This window comes from Zingiber officinale, chromosome 6B (assembly GCF_018446385.1).
Source record: "Zingiber officinale cultivar Zhangliang chromosome 6B, Zo_v1.1, whole genome shotgun sequence".
NCBI lineage: Eukaryota > Viridiplantae > Streptophyta > Magnoliopsida > Zingiberales > Zingiberaceae > Zingiber > Zingiber officinale.
In genome coordinates this window covers 126,722,656-126,742,139 of record NC_055996.1, presented here as the reverse complement: position 1 = coordinate 126,742,139, position 19,484 = coordinate 126,722,656, and the positions used below count along the sequence as shown (strand labels likewise).

The 19,484-nt window shown below is 33.6% G+C and overlaps 1 protein-coding gene across 1 annotated transcript; it reads right to left on the bottom strand.

Moving 5' to 3' along the window:
* Positions 1 to 179: 179 nt before the first annotated feature.
* LOC121989404 (COBW domain-containing protein C15D4.05-like) lies at positions 180 to 13,556 on the bottom strand. Its single transcript, XM_042543436.1, has 11 exons — positions 13,206 to 13,556; positions 13,035 to 13,126; positions 12,777 to 12,943; positions 7,496 to 7,782; positions 6,083 to 6,233; positions 5,644 to 5,890; positions 5,195 to 5,263; positions 4,903 to 4,981; positions 1,531 to 1,648; positions 555 to 633; positions 180 to 466 (listed from the first exon to the last, which is right to left on the bottom strand). Exons 1-10 carry the CDS (start codon positions 13,474 to 13,476, stop codon positions 606 to 608), a joined length of 1,509 nt encoding a protein of 502 aa, XP_042399370.1. The 5' UTR covers positions 13,477 to 13,556; the 3' UTR covers positions 180 to 466; positions 555 to 605.
* Between the last annotated feature and the right edge of the window lie 5,928 nt (positions 13,557 to 19,484).

Here is a 19,484-nt window from a genome sequence, read left to right as displayed (position 1 = left end):
GACATTTCAAATACTTTTTGGGGGAAAAAAGTATATAAATATTTGTTTCAAGGAATAATAAGAAACCAAAAGCATAATTATGCAATCCAGTTAGCAACCTTTTTTTTTTTTTTTAATTCTTGTCACATTCTTATTTTCCATATTTCGTTTATTTACAAATTTTGATGCAGATTGGCATGTAAGAAACAGAAATTAAAATCACGATTTTCACAAAGATACCACGGAAGCCTTCCTCTTAACACGTTTTTTTTTCCCCTTTTGACAGGCAAATTTTAAATTCTCCATGTAATATCTAAGCAATAAATGAAAAAGAGATATATAGAGTATACATTGCAGCATACACTACCAGATCACGCTGGCCAAGCATGCTTGGTTTGAAGCAACTGAAACGTAAGTTGCCATCAGTTCTGGTTGTGAACCAGACATTTGCTTTTAAGCTCAAGACTTTCTATTAGTAGGCAACCGGCTGTATTATTAAACATGATTAGATAGAGTTAAGAGTGTGTTAGTAAAATCTTAACAAGCAGTGCAAGGGAGAAGGAACAGGAAATTACCTCCAAAGTTCATGATACAGAGGCAGGCTTTACAATAAGCTTCAAAGTAGGTCAATGGACATGAGCTGTAAGATCTGACCTGGAGCATGCCCACAAAATATTAGGCTAAAGACTGGAAAATAAGGTGTAGGTTAGGGTGTCTAAATTAATTAAAATGATCGATTAAATATCTATTATTCATAAACGGCTTGGTCAGATTATGTCCCAACCTGATCCATTCATTTATTTGTTAAACATAACCAGCTCAACTTATCTTATAAGATGAATACTTTTAACTCAGACCCAAACCTGCAAAATTATAGGTCAGGCCATGCCGTCGAGTGAACTGATTGTGCCAACTTTTGTCACCCCTAGTGTAGGTTGGCAAAATCTGATAACATTCCCTGAGGTTTAGAATTTAAGGAAGGTGAAGTCAATTCTTTATCACTAATACCATGTATATTTATCCTACTCCATCTCAAGTATGGATATCTTTATGGGTGTCTATCCAAGAGTCCAATATAATTATTATTAATATCTATATTACTGAGTTAGGAGGGATAGATGGAAAACATAAATATGAGAGGTATTATGACTGCTAAATTTGATTAACAACTTATCCCAAAGTTTAAGTTGTGATTAACAACTTATCCCAAAGTTCAAGTTGTTAGAAAAGAGACAAATTTATATATTTACACCCTTATACACCCTTTCTAATGTGTAGGTGGTGAGAATACTTCACTTGATTGGCTCATACTCAATAAATGGATTAATGACGATACCATGATGAAAGCCCAACAGCAAGCCCAATCCAACGTAATACATTAGGGGAACCTCTTCATATTTATGCATACTAAGCCTCACTTAACAATATGAACTAAGACATCTATTCTACCCTCTCATTGTCACTTCTTACTCCCTTTAACATGTCTACTTTCAACAATAACAATATCTGTGTTTCCTGTACTGAAAGCAATCAAAATTTCCATATAATTACCTGCAAGGGCAGAAGTTTTTGCATATCTTGGAGATAACTATGCTGGTAGCAGAACGAATTTCATCCCATGCTGTATTTACACCTGTACCTTCATCTAATAATAGTTGAAGATTATACTCTGAAAGAAATAAGGTATAATTAGTTCCCTGAACAACTGTCTTAATAGATAAATTTCTGGTTTGTGTAACTGTCCAGTGCTTGAAAGAAATTTGGTGTCATGCTACTATACCCAAACACTAGAGCAACATGAATTTATTAAAGCTCTAATGCAATTCATTAACAACAGAGGAACTATATGTTAACAAAATGTTATCAAATGTTTGTTGAACATGATTTACTCGAGATTGCCATGAATCAAATTAATTGCTGTGAATCAAGTGGTAAAGTGGAAAGAAAATATATGTTAAAGAGCATTATTGGCAGCAAAATCAAAGTAATGGAAGCTGGCATTGCAACAGTTGATAATCCTTTAGGGTATTTGCAGTTAAGTAATCTCTACTTTAGTTGATTTCATTCTCGATCAGCTTTTGGTTCTCTAATCTGGAAATCAAAATTAATCAATTTGTTAGGTAAGTTGATCCTCGTGATTATTTAATTAATTTCTTTGTCGACCAGTTCAAACGACTCCTATTTTCTCCATTTCAGCATTCTGCATTTTGGTAATCCATATAACAGCACCATTTCAGTTATCATAATGGTGAAAGTTGTACAATATAGTGTGATAGCATACATCTAAGCACTGATTAACTGGCTTGTAGCATGCAATTACAGAGAAACATACAGACATTAATAACTAGGCTCATGACGTGATTGCTATTACCTAATTGGGATCACAATTTCAGGTCAGGTCCAAGAGCATTGCAAGCCTATTACCGCTAAGTAATTTGGTGCCTAATTGGAGATCATAAGATGAGAGCCATTATGAAATATTGTGACATTTGGGAGAAATAGTACTTATTACCTACCTACCTTTAGACCATGAAACTTTAGTGATACTGTGGATCTACAATGGTTAAGTACTACCTAACTGAAGACTATGCATTTGAAAAAACTGTATGGCTGTGACAGTCGGTTTTGTCAATTCATATATGGAGATCATAAGACTTGTGACAATAGAATGTGGATTTGCGATTATCATCAACACCAGCTTTAGCAAGAGACCAAAATACCATAAAAATTGGCTTTATGCCTATGTGCTCTCTTGGATCTATTTTGGTGATCCATCTACATATTTTGAGCATATTCTATATCCATTCATCACAGAGATATACAATTATTGGATTGACTATAACTTTTATCTTTGTCTATTTTAATTCTCTATTTTTCTACAGGAGACTCTCCACCAGAACAATTTGTTTTCTGTACACGTACTGACATTGGTCTGAGCCAAACCATAGACGCATTGCTATTATTATTACTCTGAGACACTATTACTAATGTAGTTTGAGTTTTGCATGAAATTTTTTATTTTTGATTTACTCGATATTTATTATTTTGTGCTTGTATTTAAAAAGAATTCTTGTTGTAGATTTCTTACAACTGCTCAAATGAGAGAAATATTATGCTACTAAAACTAATATACTTGTGTGATAATCACCTTTACTGTCAATGATACTGTCTTCACAATATTATCAATAAGTGACACAAACAGGTACCAATTTAATTGTGTACAAGAGAAAATCTTGCAGCGTCACAACTAATTTTGTCCATCTCTTATCCCTAGGCAAAAACAAAATCTCTTCCATATTTGTCAAGTGTTTCTTGGTTACTCTAGCATGTAAAACAGCAAAAGGAATATCTTGCCACACTCTGTTATACGACGTAACATGTTTTTATCCATGCAGATTGACAGAGTTACTCCTTTCTTTTGCATCTCACTATATTTCTGAATCTATCTTCGGTTCCTTGCTATTTATATTGTATTGTCCCTTTCCCATCTTCCCTGCAAAGGCACCACCATGAGAACCTCAACCACTATTGACCTATAGCAGAAGGACAAGAGTTGATTATGTGACAAAAGTTTTTGAGACTGCTGCTCTCTCAATACCATCCACAATTCCAGATCTTGTGTCGTATTTGGATCTTCCCATTCCTCCAAAATAGGTACTCATTAATGCACTACCTCATTACATATCTTATATTGCTCTATTGCCCATTATTTTGCTTGTTATTTCTTCTTTAGCCATGTTAGAGGCACTTTTTGATCCATGAATGAGATAGACTATCATGTATGAGATGACAAATTTACGTTATTATGATAATTGAAACTTAGTTCCTCTATCTTATGGAAAATACAAAGTTGGTTGTAAGTGAATGTTTACTATGAAAATATCACTTGAAAGAATCTTTGACAAGTTAAAAAGCTCAATTGGTTTAGGGATGCATTCAAATTTTTTGTGTGATATTGTCATTTTGTTTTTGATGCGGCCAAGATTTCTTCAGTTCAACCCTTTGCCACTTTGGCAATATCATTTCAATTACCACTTTATTAATTGGATATCAAGAACGTCTAATTTTTAAGAGATTGTATTATTGAAGTACGCATGATTTAACTGCTTAGGTTTGCTGCAAGGGAGAGTTCAACTTTGATTAAATTGAAAATCTTTTGTATGGGTGAAGAATTCTCTTAAGAGTATGGTTTGGTAAATTTCTCAAGGCTCTTGTCATGATCATAGGAAGGAAATTTAAGCATTTTGTGATATCTCAAGAATGCTTCTGGAATGGATCTCCTATATTGTGACTATGGCTATTTATAGATTGTAAACTATATAAATGCATATTTACAAATAAGTGTTTCACTTCAAATTTTTGTGTTTTTTGAGGAGACATTGTTTTCGATCTAGTTTCCATATTATTTGTTAGCTCTAATGGTTAGTTAGCAAATTTGTCCAAGGAAAAAATATATTTTTGAGGACAAAATATACATCGAATGGTTGTCACTTTGTCCAAGGAAAAAGCGCAATCCAAGGAAATACCATATTATTTGTTAGCTCTAATGGTTAGTTAGCAAATTTGTAGACTAAATCTTTGATAAGTCATAAAAAAATATAGTATTAATTATAAGGTGTAGTTTTATAATAATTTCGAACCAAGTATTAGAAATCTAGCTGTAAATAGCTAAAGGCATATTTGTATACACATGGAGCAATAAATGTGAACTATTAGCATTCATCAATTCTACTTACTCATAGGCTATCAGTAGAATGATGTATCTCAATCAGTTGCATAAAGCAATCTTTTCTTTTCGAAGAATCTAACTTGCAAAATATGTAATCCTTATCCAACAAAGATCTTGTTCAGAGAACATGTATGGAATGGAATAACTAAGATCTTGCACAAAACTTAAGCACAGATATGTTTGATTAGGATCACCTTCACCAGATGTCGTGGCTGTTACAAAAATCTTTCCTCTGCCATTAATTAAACGCATCAAAGCTCCACTAAGATGAGACTATCCTCAATAGAAAAATGGATCAGTCAAAGAATTGAAATAGGAAGATCATAATTATAAGTAAAAATGAAGTAAATAAAGCAATCTGAGAACGTTTTTACAGTAAAATTAAATGGATAATGGATATAAAAAAATGTTCCAAATCTATCTAAAAAAAGTAATATGAGAGTTATGTTAATGGAAAATGGTTATTTATAACACATAAGCTGTTACCTCCTTTACACCACGTAATGGTGAACCTTTCAAACCGAATACAACAAGGGGATCCTTACTAGAAGGTTCCTGTAGTCAAAAAGAAAATAAGACCATGCTAAGAATATTCAATATCAGAAATCAAACTTTTATTTTTTTTTTCTTAAATATGGAGAAATACTATAATTAAACATTAAGGAATTTTGTAGGTTCCTTTTTTCATGACAGGAAAAAATAAATAAATTGGTTTATTAGGCTAAGTTTGTTCATATATGTGGTAAGCTGAAGGTAGGATTTCCATCCATGTAAACTGTTAAAATGCTGATTGTTTGAGCATTACATTGATTTACAGCAAGTTTTAAGCAAATTCAAAAAATCCAAAAGTAACTTGGTGTTTTTTTACTAGCATTGAGAAACATGTTGACAAGGTTCATAAGCAGATTTAGAAGATAAGAAACCTATTCAAATACCTTAAATCTGCTATCACTTGCAACCATCATAGAAAAGCTTCTAGCATGTTCTCCCACTGTGCCAGGTTCTAATGGGACTACTCTCTGATAATTTGCAGATGCAGAGAGCTGTAAAACGATTGATTGCAATTCAGAGTTATCTGTGCCTATTAGTACAACACGTGATTTTGGAGAACTTTCCCAAGGTTGACCACTGACAGCTTCTACTCTTTTGAGACCACTCCATTGGAAGACGAAGCGATTTTCTCTGTGATGAAAAACCAGTATGCCACTCGGAATTACTTGTTGATAGTCATGCAAAGCATGCATAGCTCAGCAGTTTTCACTTATTTTATAAGATGGATCAGGAGATTATGAGAGTAGTAACTGGTAGAACAATGCTGCTTATATAGCATGGAGAACAATGGATAAAGGTATAGTTTCTACTGAACTTTCGTACCTATCCTCGGCAAACCATATGATGCCTTTAGCTCTAATTAGGCTCCTTGAGCATCTCATGATGTTAAGAACTTTTGACTGAAACAACGCCAAAGACAATGGAACTTCAGTTTCAAATGAAGCTGATGAGAATGATGCTCCATGAGGAAAGCCTAATAAAAAAGGGAGGGAAAAGTGAAGACTGACAAGATAAAAGCAAAAGAATGATATCTAAATAATTATCATAATCAAGCCATGTTTCTTGCTTGGGTTCAACTACATGGATTTTATCCCTCCATTGAGCTCAATCTAAATAACTATTTAAAAACATAAAAAATAAGCATGTTTAGTGATATATTAGCTTTAGCCAACTAAACATCTTATTGCCACTCTCACATTCGAATGTACAGGTTTAAGTTTGCGTTAAAGCAACTGCAGTATGCAATGAATTGGAATAGCCATTAAAATCAATGTCCGTCTAAACTGTACCTCACACTTAGATATCTAGCTTGTTACACGAAACAAAAGAAGTGACAACTAAAAATATATGGCTGCCACTCAATGAAGATGATGAAAACAATGTCATAACAGCCAGATTTTTTTGGTAAACAGAGGTGAAAACCATCCAGTAAGTCTTCATTTTAAAATGAGATAGGAAAGACAATCTGCCGCAAAAACAGAATATATCTTCCTAAATTAACATTGTTTCAGTTGTCTTACATTTCGTGCTGCAGTTTTTACAATTTACAGCATGAATTATTTACTTGTTCTTCAAAGTTAGTCTAAGTACATAGGTTTCTCCCAAAGTTACTGATACGGATAGATAAAGTAACAAAATCTGAATTAAGTGATCAACACAACTACATAATAAGGCCTATTTTAGCAGCAATTATGCAACATTAACATGGGAGAAACTTTGATGGTTAAACTCTTCCTTCAATCCCGAATTTGGGCTTGATAAGAGAAGCAACAACAATTTGAAAGAAAAAAAAAAGGCCAATATGCTCTAAGAGCATCCACAATAAGATCGAATATTTCTCCCAAATATTTGTGGTCCCCGCATCCACATCATCAATCAAATATTTCATTCCTTAAATATCCCAAATCCCACAATCAAATATCCCACAAACCAAATATTTATGGGGTTCACCTATTAAATACCCTACTATCAAATATTCCAAATTCCACCATTAAATATATTTTTAAATTTTTTTTATAGTTAAAAAAACAAAGAGAGAGAAATTACCAAGCATAACTCTATGTCCAGTGATTTCAAATCTCCTCCATAATATCCCCTTTCAATCGGGGATATTTGAGATTGGGAAAATTTGGAGAAATATCCCCTCCAAATATCCCCTATTGTCGATGCTCTAATTAAGGGAAACTAAACTAACCAAAAAAAATTCCCATTAAAAGCAAGATAAAGATAAGTTACCAGCATCGAAATTATCAGAAGGCTGGCTGCCAGTATCACCAATAGAAGAAATTTGCACTGGAGCATTATTATGCCTAAATGCCATCTTGGGCAACGATTCATGAGAAAGAATCCCTGGCATACTATCAAAGTTTTTTTCAACATCTAATGCCTGAAGTTTGGTGCAATCAATCACAAGATCCAGAGGAACTCTACAAAATTGGGAGCGGACAACCCTTGCACCACCTGTTAACCCTTCTAAAATATCTTCAGCATTAGATATCTGACTGAGAGTAGCCAAATCACATCTGCAAGAGATAACTGATCGCAGCCATCAATATATTGTCACGTTCAGCCAAATTGTAAATAGGTTGATAAAACAATATTTAAGGTGGATTAACATATATTGTGGCATTGTCAAGTTGAGGACTACATGAAACCTAACTCTATAAAGTTATACAATCTAATGTTCCAAACATGGTTTAATCTGCATTCCCAAATTCTTCTAAAATCTTCAGAGTTTACCACTTTTAGAGCATAAAAATATGAATTGAAATTGTCTTATTGTAAGATGAATGAAAGAAATAAGCAGAATTTATAAGGTTATATGTTGCAAGGTATGATTTAATAAAGTAATAAATTCAGATTCAGTACAATAAATGTTTTGCTGTTGACAAACATCTTGTTAGCAGGGCACAATCTCGAAGTTTGCATCGCTTTGTGGGGTTTGTAAGATAAATCAGTAACTAATCTAAACCCTAAATTGGAATGCATGTAATCTTCTCCAGAAAAGTCTTATTTCTTTGATAAGAATTGTTTTAAATATTTTTCCACAAATTGAAGTGAGTTCAACACTTAGGTTCATGTTATTATATTAAACCAAACCATGTAACAAACTAAATTGAATTGAATGTCTCCGATACTAATTCAATTAGACTTATTAATCCACATATACCTATCTTGCACTTGTTTATTTATACTAGTTTAAGAGACCCATAGAAACTAAAAACCCTAATTGCAAGCTGACTTCTCGCATCCCAACACCCACTTTGCTCATTTAAAGTTCGTCATAAATCTAAGTCATTCTAAAGCTTGACAAAAAGTTTGATTCAAGGACAAATTCACTAAAACTGAAGGACAACAACTAAAGGTAAAGGTGCCATGTTGTTCAGTTATTTCTTATGTTCTTCATTCTAGAACATGAAATGGCTGTCTAAATATTGCATCACCAATTTTGTAATGGGCATAAGAGACCAACATTATTCAAGAGCAATTGATAGCAATAGTTGGCACACAATTAGTTAAAGAAGTTCCATGCAAGTTTAAAATGTTGAACTGTGTCAGAATTTGAATCTTTAACTGGAATAATACAGTTTCAGTATGATATTGTATTGTGTTAATACAATTTCAATACTTATTTTCTTTCTTATAATAATCTATAATTTATTATTCTCAAATATTAATGGTATTGTATCAGCACTACTATGCTAATACCAAAAGGAATGTTATACATCAGATCTTAGATCAACCTCATAATTTTCTAAAAACCAAATGAAATAATTATTCGGAACTTGTGGAATGATATTGATTTCTATGACCATTAACAATACCATCTTAATATCAAAATGTGTTTCACACATCAAATTTTACAACATTCTTGTCAGATCAACCCATGGTTTTTAAGACCCAAATTAAATAATTATCCCATAATACTGATATTGGCTTTTTTTTTTCATATATCCATCAATATATCTCGATTTTGCAGTTGAACTTGAGCTAACGGTCCTAGAATCAAAATTGTACAACCACATGAAAAAGATACACATATCCCTGAATCATGACTTGATGGATCACCATATGATGCATCAGAGTTATAATAAGAAAGTTGAGAATATAATGATCCTTGATCCGAACAATTTTTAGCTAAGCTCTTATAATCTTAATAATTACAAGCTTCATTTTGATTATAACTCTTATATCTGTGTTGATATTGGCTCTTAATAAATCTAGCTTATATCATTCTGGGATGCATGTGTGTAACTTTGCTAACGTATCCATAGCTCAATACTAAAGTTTAGAGAATATAAGTTTCACCGCCATCTAATATATTTCAATTATCATCATCCCAATTAGTAGTTGCAATATTGTCAACGTCGCTATCATTATTTCAAACTTCTCTTAGAATTACAATGTCAGAATGTGACAATGTTTTGTCACTCTCATCATCTCATTGTGTTCTTGTTCATTGATTGCATTTAGTTCCCTTTCCATTGTGCTAGATTAGATTTCTATTTCTTTTTATAAGAGATTGTGGAAGTTTTATCATACCCTTTATTTATGACCTTTGATAGTGTTGGTTGGAATGTTTTAGAACGTTTAGGTTAAGATCCAAACAATAGAAATTCTCAATTAGAAGCTCCATCATCTTCCTCACCAGCATCTCCTCTAACTTACTTTTTTTCTCAATCAGTAGGTAAGGAATTGAAATGGGCATGGTCGATCTCCTACTTCAAGGATTCTCAACCTCAATAACACTTCATTAATACCATTGGATCATCCTCATTCTGGACAAATCAGATTTATACCACTAGACTCTTCTTCTTCCTTCTCTTCCTTATCTCCTAATCTTTAATTGAAATGCATATTATAATAAAGATAGACCATCTTCTTTGAGCAATGATGCAAGATGCAATTTTGCACTTTCACACTTCTAGCAATGAGAGAGAGTTGACTAATTCATTCAAAACCTCTTTAACACGTCATCTAAGTGAGAACATGTTCTTAATTTTTTCAAACTAGAAGTTAATTTTCCAAATTTTAACTAACACTCAAATGTAAGATAAATAAGTGGTATAATTAAAATAGTCCTCTATTTGTGTTGATAATTAATAATTGATTATTTTATATTATCAAAGTCCAATTTATACCTGAATGGCAATATAAAGGATCATAGAAGCTTCTTAAAATATTCCTTGTTAATAGTCATATGCCTATTTTGACACTAGGTAATAGACTCAACAACTAATTCTCTATTTTGTTGTAGCTTTGATATTACACTTTAGAGGAGCACTAGGAGATCATCATTTTGATTAAACGCTATCAATATTGATATGCCAGATTAAGATACTAACCTAAAATACTCAAACAAAATTTCCTTATTATCAAAAAAAAAAGTGTACCGCCATATGAAAAAATTTCCAATTTGGTTGACTAGAGCCGCAATTTGGGTTGGTCCCGTCGAATTGGCCCGTAAGTGGGTTGGGTTGAGATTTTAAAACGGATCCAGACGGGTCTTTAGCAATAAAATTCCTCATTAATCTATAAAGTGGGTGATGATTATAAAGGAATTTTATAAAAAAATTATCTATTTTTATTAACTTTTTCAATATATTGAGTTTACTAATGCCCATCATCATCATCATCAAAGTAGTGCAGTGTGTCATGCTTGATCCAAAACAATATTAGATGTTCTTGCTCTAACGACACTATCTCTCTTGAAGTTAGCACTATTGTCTATGACCACTAGTACTTTATATTCTACATCTATTTCTTACTCTACACTCTTCAAGATATGTAAGATAACACCAGGGTATTTTGCAGTTGCATAATGATATTTTATGGTTACATTAACAACAAATTTATAAAATATCATATTTATACAATAGAAAGTTGATAACGCTTATATGCAAAAGTCTAGTCCCGTTATTGCATATCAATATAACTCACTATAGGCTCCATTACTTCTTGCATGATAGGATCCATGTTTTAATCTCCTTTCCTCGTACAGCTAAGTATGAACCTAGAGGATGCATACAAGGATGAAAATTTTAGATATTAGGCACCATGCTACAATAGTACCTATAGTTTGTTGAGTTAGGAATATTGGATTAAAATGAAAATTTTAGCAATACTTTGACAATTGATTTCTTTTTCTCCTTTGTGTAGGCATCATCAATCACATTATGCTTGCTGGCTCGGTCTGGAAAGGCCATTAGGTTAATATCGACAAATATCAATTGCAACCTTCATCTTGCGGAAGGAAAGAAATGACTAATATCAACTTATAGTAAGGTAACACGAACACTTGCACTTTTCCCCAATGTTGATGTAGAGGCTAAACCACTAACACTAGTCGAGTCACTTCCACAAGAACTAGTTATGTCACAACTATATGGCATTTGTTGTTCATACTCATATTAACTTGGGAAGCATAAAGAGTGACTAGAAATTGTTAGTTATTTGAGATATCATCACTATGACCTTTAAATTCATCATAGATTCTCCAAAAGCTTGCCTATCAAACACTTGACATTGTTGTTTTTTATATTTGACTTTTTTTTCATCAAGTTCCTCTGTTACACAATGAAATTCTTAAAGGACTTTTGAACCCTTTGAAACATCTAAGTATCCGTGGCATTGTTCCAACCCAGATAGCACTGCGATTAACCTTGTGTTTCAATCTCTAGCAGAACAAAAATTTTGGACTATGTCGGGCATTAAAGCTCAATACCTTAAACCATGGTTCCATAATTAGAATGAGTAATGTTCAATCTATGGGTTAGAATTGTAGGCTACCTATCAACATATCTAAACCATCTCAACCTATTTTTTTCACAATTTATCATTTTTAAAATTACATTTAATTGCACTTGGGTATTACTATTTTTTAATTTTGTCCTTTCTAGTAACTCCACATTTCAAAGAAACTTCAATTTTGTTCAAAGCAAATGAGAGGCAATATTGATTAAAATGAGATAAAATATTTCAACCGTGTAAGAAGACAATAAAATGAACCAATAGGAGAAGATAGCTTGCTTCATGTTTCAAAAACACCAGTCACAATGGAAGAAAAGGATTCAAGTGGCAAAAAAAAAACATGTTGCCTATCAGTGAGTGGAATAGAGGATCAAAGGGAAGTCAGGTGCTAATGGAGAAGCAAGAAAAGTAAGGAAAGATCCTATAAGGAGATAAGAGGTATTAGAAATCAAGTCAACTGAAATTTCTGTATTGGCAGAGTTCAAGAGCAAGAAGTAGTGAAACATAAAAATAATACTGATAGATGGGTACTGGAAACTTTGTTTATGATAATGAAAGTTAGCCTCTCAATTGCATTAATTCAGACAGCACGCAAATTTCAAAGGCACTATCAGAATTAATGCAACCATCACATTTTAGTCACTATCAGTCTATTTTTAATGTCAATGATAACATGTTTAGCGGGCACACACAAACGGAAAAAAGGGGCAGCTTGCATGCTTGCACTAAATCCAGCAACTGAAAGATATAATGTTGATAAGCATACTTGTTTAATAAAACGATATCGACATGCTGCAACTGCCTCCTGACAATGTCAATATTAATGATCTTATCGAGAGATTCTGCATCAACCACAGCAACTGTAAGATCCAGATGAATGCCTACTTCCTTCAGATCGGCAACAAACTTATCAGGTCTTGCTAGCCCAGACGTCTACAGAAACAATTTATACAACACACATAATCTCGTTTTAACACAGTCAATCAACAAGAAGAAAAACCCATAAAAGGCAGTAGAATAAGACCTCAACGAGAAGACAGTCGAAGTTGTGCCTACTATCGACAATCCGCTGAAGGGACTCCCGGAACGGCCCACTGACATCACAGCAAGCACAGCCTGAAATCAACACGGTGTCAGTCTAACCAACAAAGGAGGAACCAGATCGGCCACGCGAGGAGAGAAAAGAAGAGGGAACCGTGGGTGAGGGAGACGGTGGATAGGTTAAAGGCCTGGTTGAGGCGGGTGGCGTCAAGGAGAAGGGAATCAACGTCGGAATCGGCGAACTCGTTGACGAGGACAGCGAGTCGGAGGTCGCCGCGGTTGTCGAGTAAGTGCTTGAGAAGCGTGGTTTTGCCGCTGCCAAGAAAGCCGGTGACGAGGGTGCAGCCCATGCGGCCGCCGGCAAGGCCGGACCGCCGGTTGAACACCCGATTCTCAAACGCGGCGCTCATCTCGTTCCCTTCCATTCTTACTTCACAGCCTCACTGCAACCGGTTCAGCCCTCGTCTTAGCAATTTGGGGGTTGGAAGGTTTCGAGAATTTTCGATTAACATTGAATAGAAAAACTTGGCATTTATCTGTATAAATAAATAAACATTAGTATTTGCCACTTTTAAAAATGTTAATTTAAGGATTAATAATTTTAAACTCCTTTATTTTATAGTAAGTTATATTTTGCCCTCCTCTATTTAAAAAATTACACTTAACCCCCCTTTGACATAAGTAAAAAAGAGGAAAAAAGGTAAATAATTAAAATAATCCTAACCTAAATCAAACTTTTAGGAGAAAATGAAAAATAAAAATAATCCCCTAAAATTGTTGAAAGCTTAACCTTAATTCAATCTGATTTAATTTATATATAGGCTCAAAATCTCACTTGTTCCTAGAAAAAATATCCTCACAAAATTTACACTTGTACCAGCATAAATAATAGAAAAATAGTAACTCTGAAAGGGATAATCAGTCAAAAACTTATTCCACCAAACAAAAAAAATTCAGAATTCTAAATTGATGAATAAAAATTAAATAAAGAGAGAATAAAGTTTATCATTAAAAATCAAAATAAAGACCCTTTCATGATTTATAAAAAAATCATCCTTTTAAATTTTGTCCAAAAGTAAATTTTCATTTCAAAACAGCTAAAAATATTTTTCACTTCAAAAAGGTGTTGCTTTGAAATAAAAATTTACTTTTGGGCAAAAATTAAAAGGGTAATTTTTTTTATAAATCATCAAAGAGTATTTATTTTGATTTTTAATAATAAACTTTATTCTATCTGTATTTAATTTTGATTCATCAATTTAGAATTCTGGCTATTTTTTATTTGGTGGAATGAGTTTTTAACTGATTATCCTTTTCAGAGTTGCTATTTTTCTGTTATTTATGTTGTTGTATGTGTGATTTTGTGAGGATATTTTTTCTAGGAACAAGTGAAATTTTGGACCTATATATAAATCAGGTTGGATTAAAGTTAAGCTTTCAACGATTTTACGGGATTATTTTTATTTTTATTTTTCTTCTAAAAGTTTGATTTAGGTTAGGGTTATTTTGGCCATTTACCTTATTTTACTCTTTTTTACTTATGTCAAAGAGGGGTTAAGTGTAGTTTTTCAAATAAAGGGGGGCAAAATATAAGATGCTATAAAATACAAGGGGGTTTAAAGTTATTAACCCTTAATTTAACAACTAAATTACTTTAAAATTCACAGTCCATCTACCACTAGAATTGTGTTGGTCCCAAATCGGATTATTAAAGTATAATTATTCAATTATACATATCAATAGTAGTAAAAGGTTAAAATTATCCCCCAATAATTTGAAAAGATAAATTTAAAAGTTATAGTTGCCCAAGACCTTATTAAGATTCGGACTCTTACTTTATAGTAGTAACTCTATTATACACTAACACTTAATCTTATTAGGGGTTCAATAGTTACATATAAAAAAAAATGATAATCCCAGTAAAATGATAATCCCAGTTAATCTAATTGATTATCTCTGGGGTGACCGGCCCGATCCCACGAAAGTTTTCCACCGGCCACCAGGGTAAATCGGGAAGCGCACACGGCGGCCAGCCCAGAAGCTCAGCATCCTTTGATTACGCCTCCCATTTGGAAGAAAAAATCCTACAAATACGCCGTAGTTGGGGTTCAAACTGCGGATGCCTGGGAGACAACCTGGATGTCCTACCGCGGCACCATAGCCCCGGCACATACCAAAGATTTGATACATGGAGGAGCCAACACATTGCAATGTGACGAACCCAACAATGGTTTGGATTTTAGCCTAAATAAACAAGTCTAAGTTATCCTGAAGAGCTCAAGAATGGCGCCATCTGAAAACTCCGAGTGATTGAGTCACAAGGAGGATCTAGACTCTCAAGTCAGTAAGGGAGATCGAACAGTGGAGTCATTGAGTTGGTGAGACGAGCTAGGTGCTCAAGTTGTCGAATGCTTGAGCAGTCGAGCTGAGGTGCTCGGCAGAGACGGATCATCATAGGGGTTGTAGCCTAGCCCAGTTGCCCAGCCAACTCTATTACCCAGTTCATTTTTTTAATAAGGTTTTAGGCCCCCCCCTTCGTTGCTTTCTCTCCATGGCGTCAGTGATGAATGGCAACAACGAGCAGTGACAATAATCTCCACGGCGAGTCGGCGACAACAAATTTTGATCTCAGGTAGTTCTTCGATTCTCTCTAGACTCTATTTCTCTTCTCTTCCCAATTTTTCTCTTCGTTACTTTCTCTGATTCTCTCCATGGCGCATCAGTTATGAAGGGCGACAACAAGCGAGCAGGCGAGCAGCGACAACAATCTCCACAGCGAGTCGGCGACAATAAATCTAGATCTCATGTAGTTCTTCGGATCTCTCTATACTCTAGTTCGCTTCTCTTCTCTTCTCAGTTGTTCTATTAAGATTTAAAATCATGGATCAGTAGATCACCATTCACCTCTATCCTCTGAGCCTCTCCCGTGGATGGACGACTCTTGCGAAGAGAATAGTTAGCTGTCAACTCAATTGCCAAACTACGAATGCTTCATATGGGTCCTTCTCCAGCATGACCATTTGAGAAGCATTAGGCCATTATAGCTATTTGCATCAAATGATCAAAAGATTCTCTTTGGCTGCCTGATCAATCATCAGAGCTAAATAATTTTTTTTCATGAACCAAAATAAATGTAACAGTTAAAATTAATATGAAAACTAGCAGGGTTAGATGCCCACGATTGTCCCCTTTGTCTATGTTTATTATTTAACAATATAAACTATACTTTTAAACCTTGTATTAATTAGGCCTAGTATTTGCAAATTGATTCTATTTCTAACACACTGCCTCAAACTCACTAAAAATTATTATGAAAGGCTTTGTTGTTTTTCCAAACTAGAAATAGAACAGAAAGTTTCGAGTGTGTTTGGTACGTGCGTTTTCCATTTTCATTTTCTGGAAAATGCGCGTTTTCTAGAAAACAGAAAATGACTTTTTGTCATTTCCTGTTTTTCTAAAAAACACTAGCTATTTTTTTAGAAAACAAGCACGAAAAACGCAAACCAAACATCATTTTTTAGAAAACGCGTGTTTTCAAGAAAATGAAAATGGAAAACGCGTGTACCAAACGCGCCCTTCACCTTTTTTTTGTTTTTTATGCAAAAAAAAAAAAGCTTCACCTTTTCTATTTGATGCGATATTGCCTATCTTTTATTTCCGTATGTTTACTTCTATTCACTGTGGACAATTAACTAATCAACTATTAATTCCTAGAACATATTATTAAAGAGCATGATTATTATAGAGTTTGTTTTGCCAATTAAACCCTAATCTATTAAATGAATAAAAGATGATATCATTTTTTTACTGTACTTGGTGGAGTTGTTGACTTGTTGCCAAAAAAAAAAGTTAAATTGAAATTATTAGTATGCCTTATTGTCCACTTAAATTTTTATTTCTTGCATTCATTTTTATCTCTTGCATTGTAGATTTAAAATTGTGAACACACCAATCTGAATTTGGTAGCGAGACATTCTTACTTTGGATTTTAACCTCAAGAAAGTAAGTTCTTTTGTCTTTTTCATTCATTGTTTGCATTTTTGTTATTTTCTAATATGAGTTGTAATCAATTATTATTTTAAAGTTGCTCTCTTGGTATATTATGTTATTTTTTGAGTTCTATAACCTTTAGGGTTTTATTTTAGTAAAAATTGTAATATATATTTTATCTCAAGATATGCTTATATAATTCATTGTACTTTGAGTTATTACTTGTTTATTTATATGATTGTTATTTTATTACTTATTTAGGGATATAACTTGAACTATTTCAAAATGAAACATCAATCTGCTGCAAAGAAAGGAAAGATATCCTCTTTTTTTAAGAAGAGAGATCGTCAAACTAGTGAAAACACTTCAATTCCTATCGTCCCTACAATGCAACTTCAATCTAGTGAAAGTCTTCTAATTTCTAGTGTCCAAATTCCTACTAGTTCCTCTCCCAGTAACGACCATCAGTCATCCAAATTCATTGGTTAGAGTTTTCTCGCCTTCAACAAATAAGGCATATTTATTTTATTGTTTTCTTTTTTCTGAATGATGTTAATTCGTCTAATATCTCAGCATTGGTCAATGAAGGATTTGACAATTGGAAAGGGGTAAATCAAGAAAAAATATGTGCATTTCTTGCTCATATTGGTTCTGCAGCCTCTTCGCCTCATACTATATGCGAGAGAAGGGTTGAAAATTTGATGAAGCCCTCACAACATATTGATAGTCTGATGCATGCCCAATCTCAAGAGGAAAAGGAGAAAAATCGTTTGCGTTTAAAGACCTCAATTATAACTGTTCGTTGGCTAGCACTTCAAGGTTGTGCTTTTAGAGGTAACGATGAATCTCTATCTTCATCTAATCGTGGAAATTTTCTTGAATTGGTGAAGGCTTTTGCAAAAATGAGTACATAGATTGATAAAGTTGTACTTGAGAATGCTCTAAAAAATGCCCAATATATCGCTCCAGAAATTCAGAAAGAAATTTTACATATTATGGCTAATAGAGTACGAAAGATGGTTCGTGAAGAAGTTGGAGATAAATGCTTCTGTATTCTTGTTGATAAAGCACGAGATATATCTAAACAGGAGCAAATGTCCATTATTTTGATGTTTGTGAACAATCATGGGATTTTGACATAAAGATTTTTTGCTATCAAAAGTGTTAATGACACTACCTCATTGAATTTGAAAAAAGAGATATCAAATGTTCTTATTCATCATGACCTCCAAGTTAAGAAAATTAGAGGCCAAGGATATGATGGTGCTAGCAATATACGTGACGCATGGAATGGACTTTGGGCATTATTTCTTAAAGATTGTCCTATGTATATTATATCCACTATTTTGTCCATCGATTATAACTAACATTTCTGTAGCTAAGGATATCAGTATTATTTGGGAATTCTTTTCTCATTTGGATAATATTATTAATATTGTCACTTCTTCTACTAAGCGCATTGCTGAGTTACATGTTGCATAGAAAAATGAAATTGAGTGTATGTTGGCAACTAGAGAATACGTTTCTAGAAGTGGGGCCAATCATATTGATAATTTGTAACGAGCAGGAACTACTCGTTGGAGTTCTCACTATGACTCAGTAAAAAGCTTGATAGGTATGTATGCTGCAACTTGTAAAGTTTTTGAAATTCTTAGTTAGCATTCTCCAAATGGAAGAGCTAAGGCAGAAGTTCAGGGGATTTATAGAAACATGGCAAGCTTTGAATTTGTGTTTATTTTACACTTAATGCATAAAATTATAAGAACAACAGCTACTCTTTGTCAAATTCTTCGAAGAAAATCTCAAGATATTTTGACTAGTATTGCATTTTTCTTTACTACCAAAACTATCCTTCAAAAAAGGTAGATCTGCTACCTTAGCGGCCCCCCTAGTGCCGGCCCCACGGATATGGAGGGAGGTTCATGCAGGTACACAGGCCATAGGCGCATGGCGGGGTAAATCTCAGGTCGTCAGTTCCTGAGAATCGACCCCTGACTATTACGCCAGAAATACCATGCACCCACCGTCTGTGCACAAAACTATCCTTCAAGAACTTAGAGAATGCAGATGAGAAGAATTTTTTTATGAAGTAAAAGTTTTTTGTTCGAAAAATAAAATTGATGTGCCTGACCTTGATTATCCATATAAGATCGGTCGTTTTCGTCAGCAAACTACAATTGAGCATCATTGCCACTTTGATGTTTTTAATATAGCAATAAATTTCATCTTAATTGAGTTAAATACTCGGTTCAATGAGTCATCAGTGGAACTTCTTTCTCTTAGTACAGCTTTAGATCCGAAAAATTTATTTGAATCAATTAACAGTGATGATATTTGCAAACTTGCAAAGAAATTTTATCCTGAAGATTTCATAGATCAAGACATCGTTGCTTTGGACTATGAATTGGTACATTATAAACTTGATGTGATGAAGAATTTGAAG

Bases quoted from the DNA above. Each gene is read 5' to 3' on its own strand.
- LOC121989404 (XM_042543436.1), bottom strand. From the start codon at position 13,476: ATGGAAGGGAACGAGATGAGCGCCGCGTTTGAGAATCGGGTGTTCAAC. The intron at 5,891-6,082 runs GTACGAAAGTTC...TTTTCATCACAG, and splicing joins ATATGGTTTGCCGAGGATAG to AGAAAATCGCTTCGTCTTCC. The intron at 1,649-4,902 runs GTGATCCTAATC...TATTTCTTTCAG, and splicing joins AGCCACGACATCTGGTGAAG to AGTATAATCTTCAACTATTA.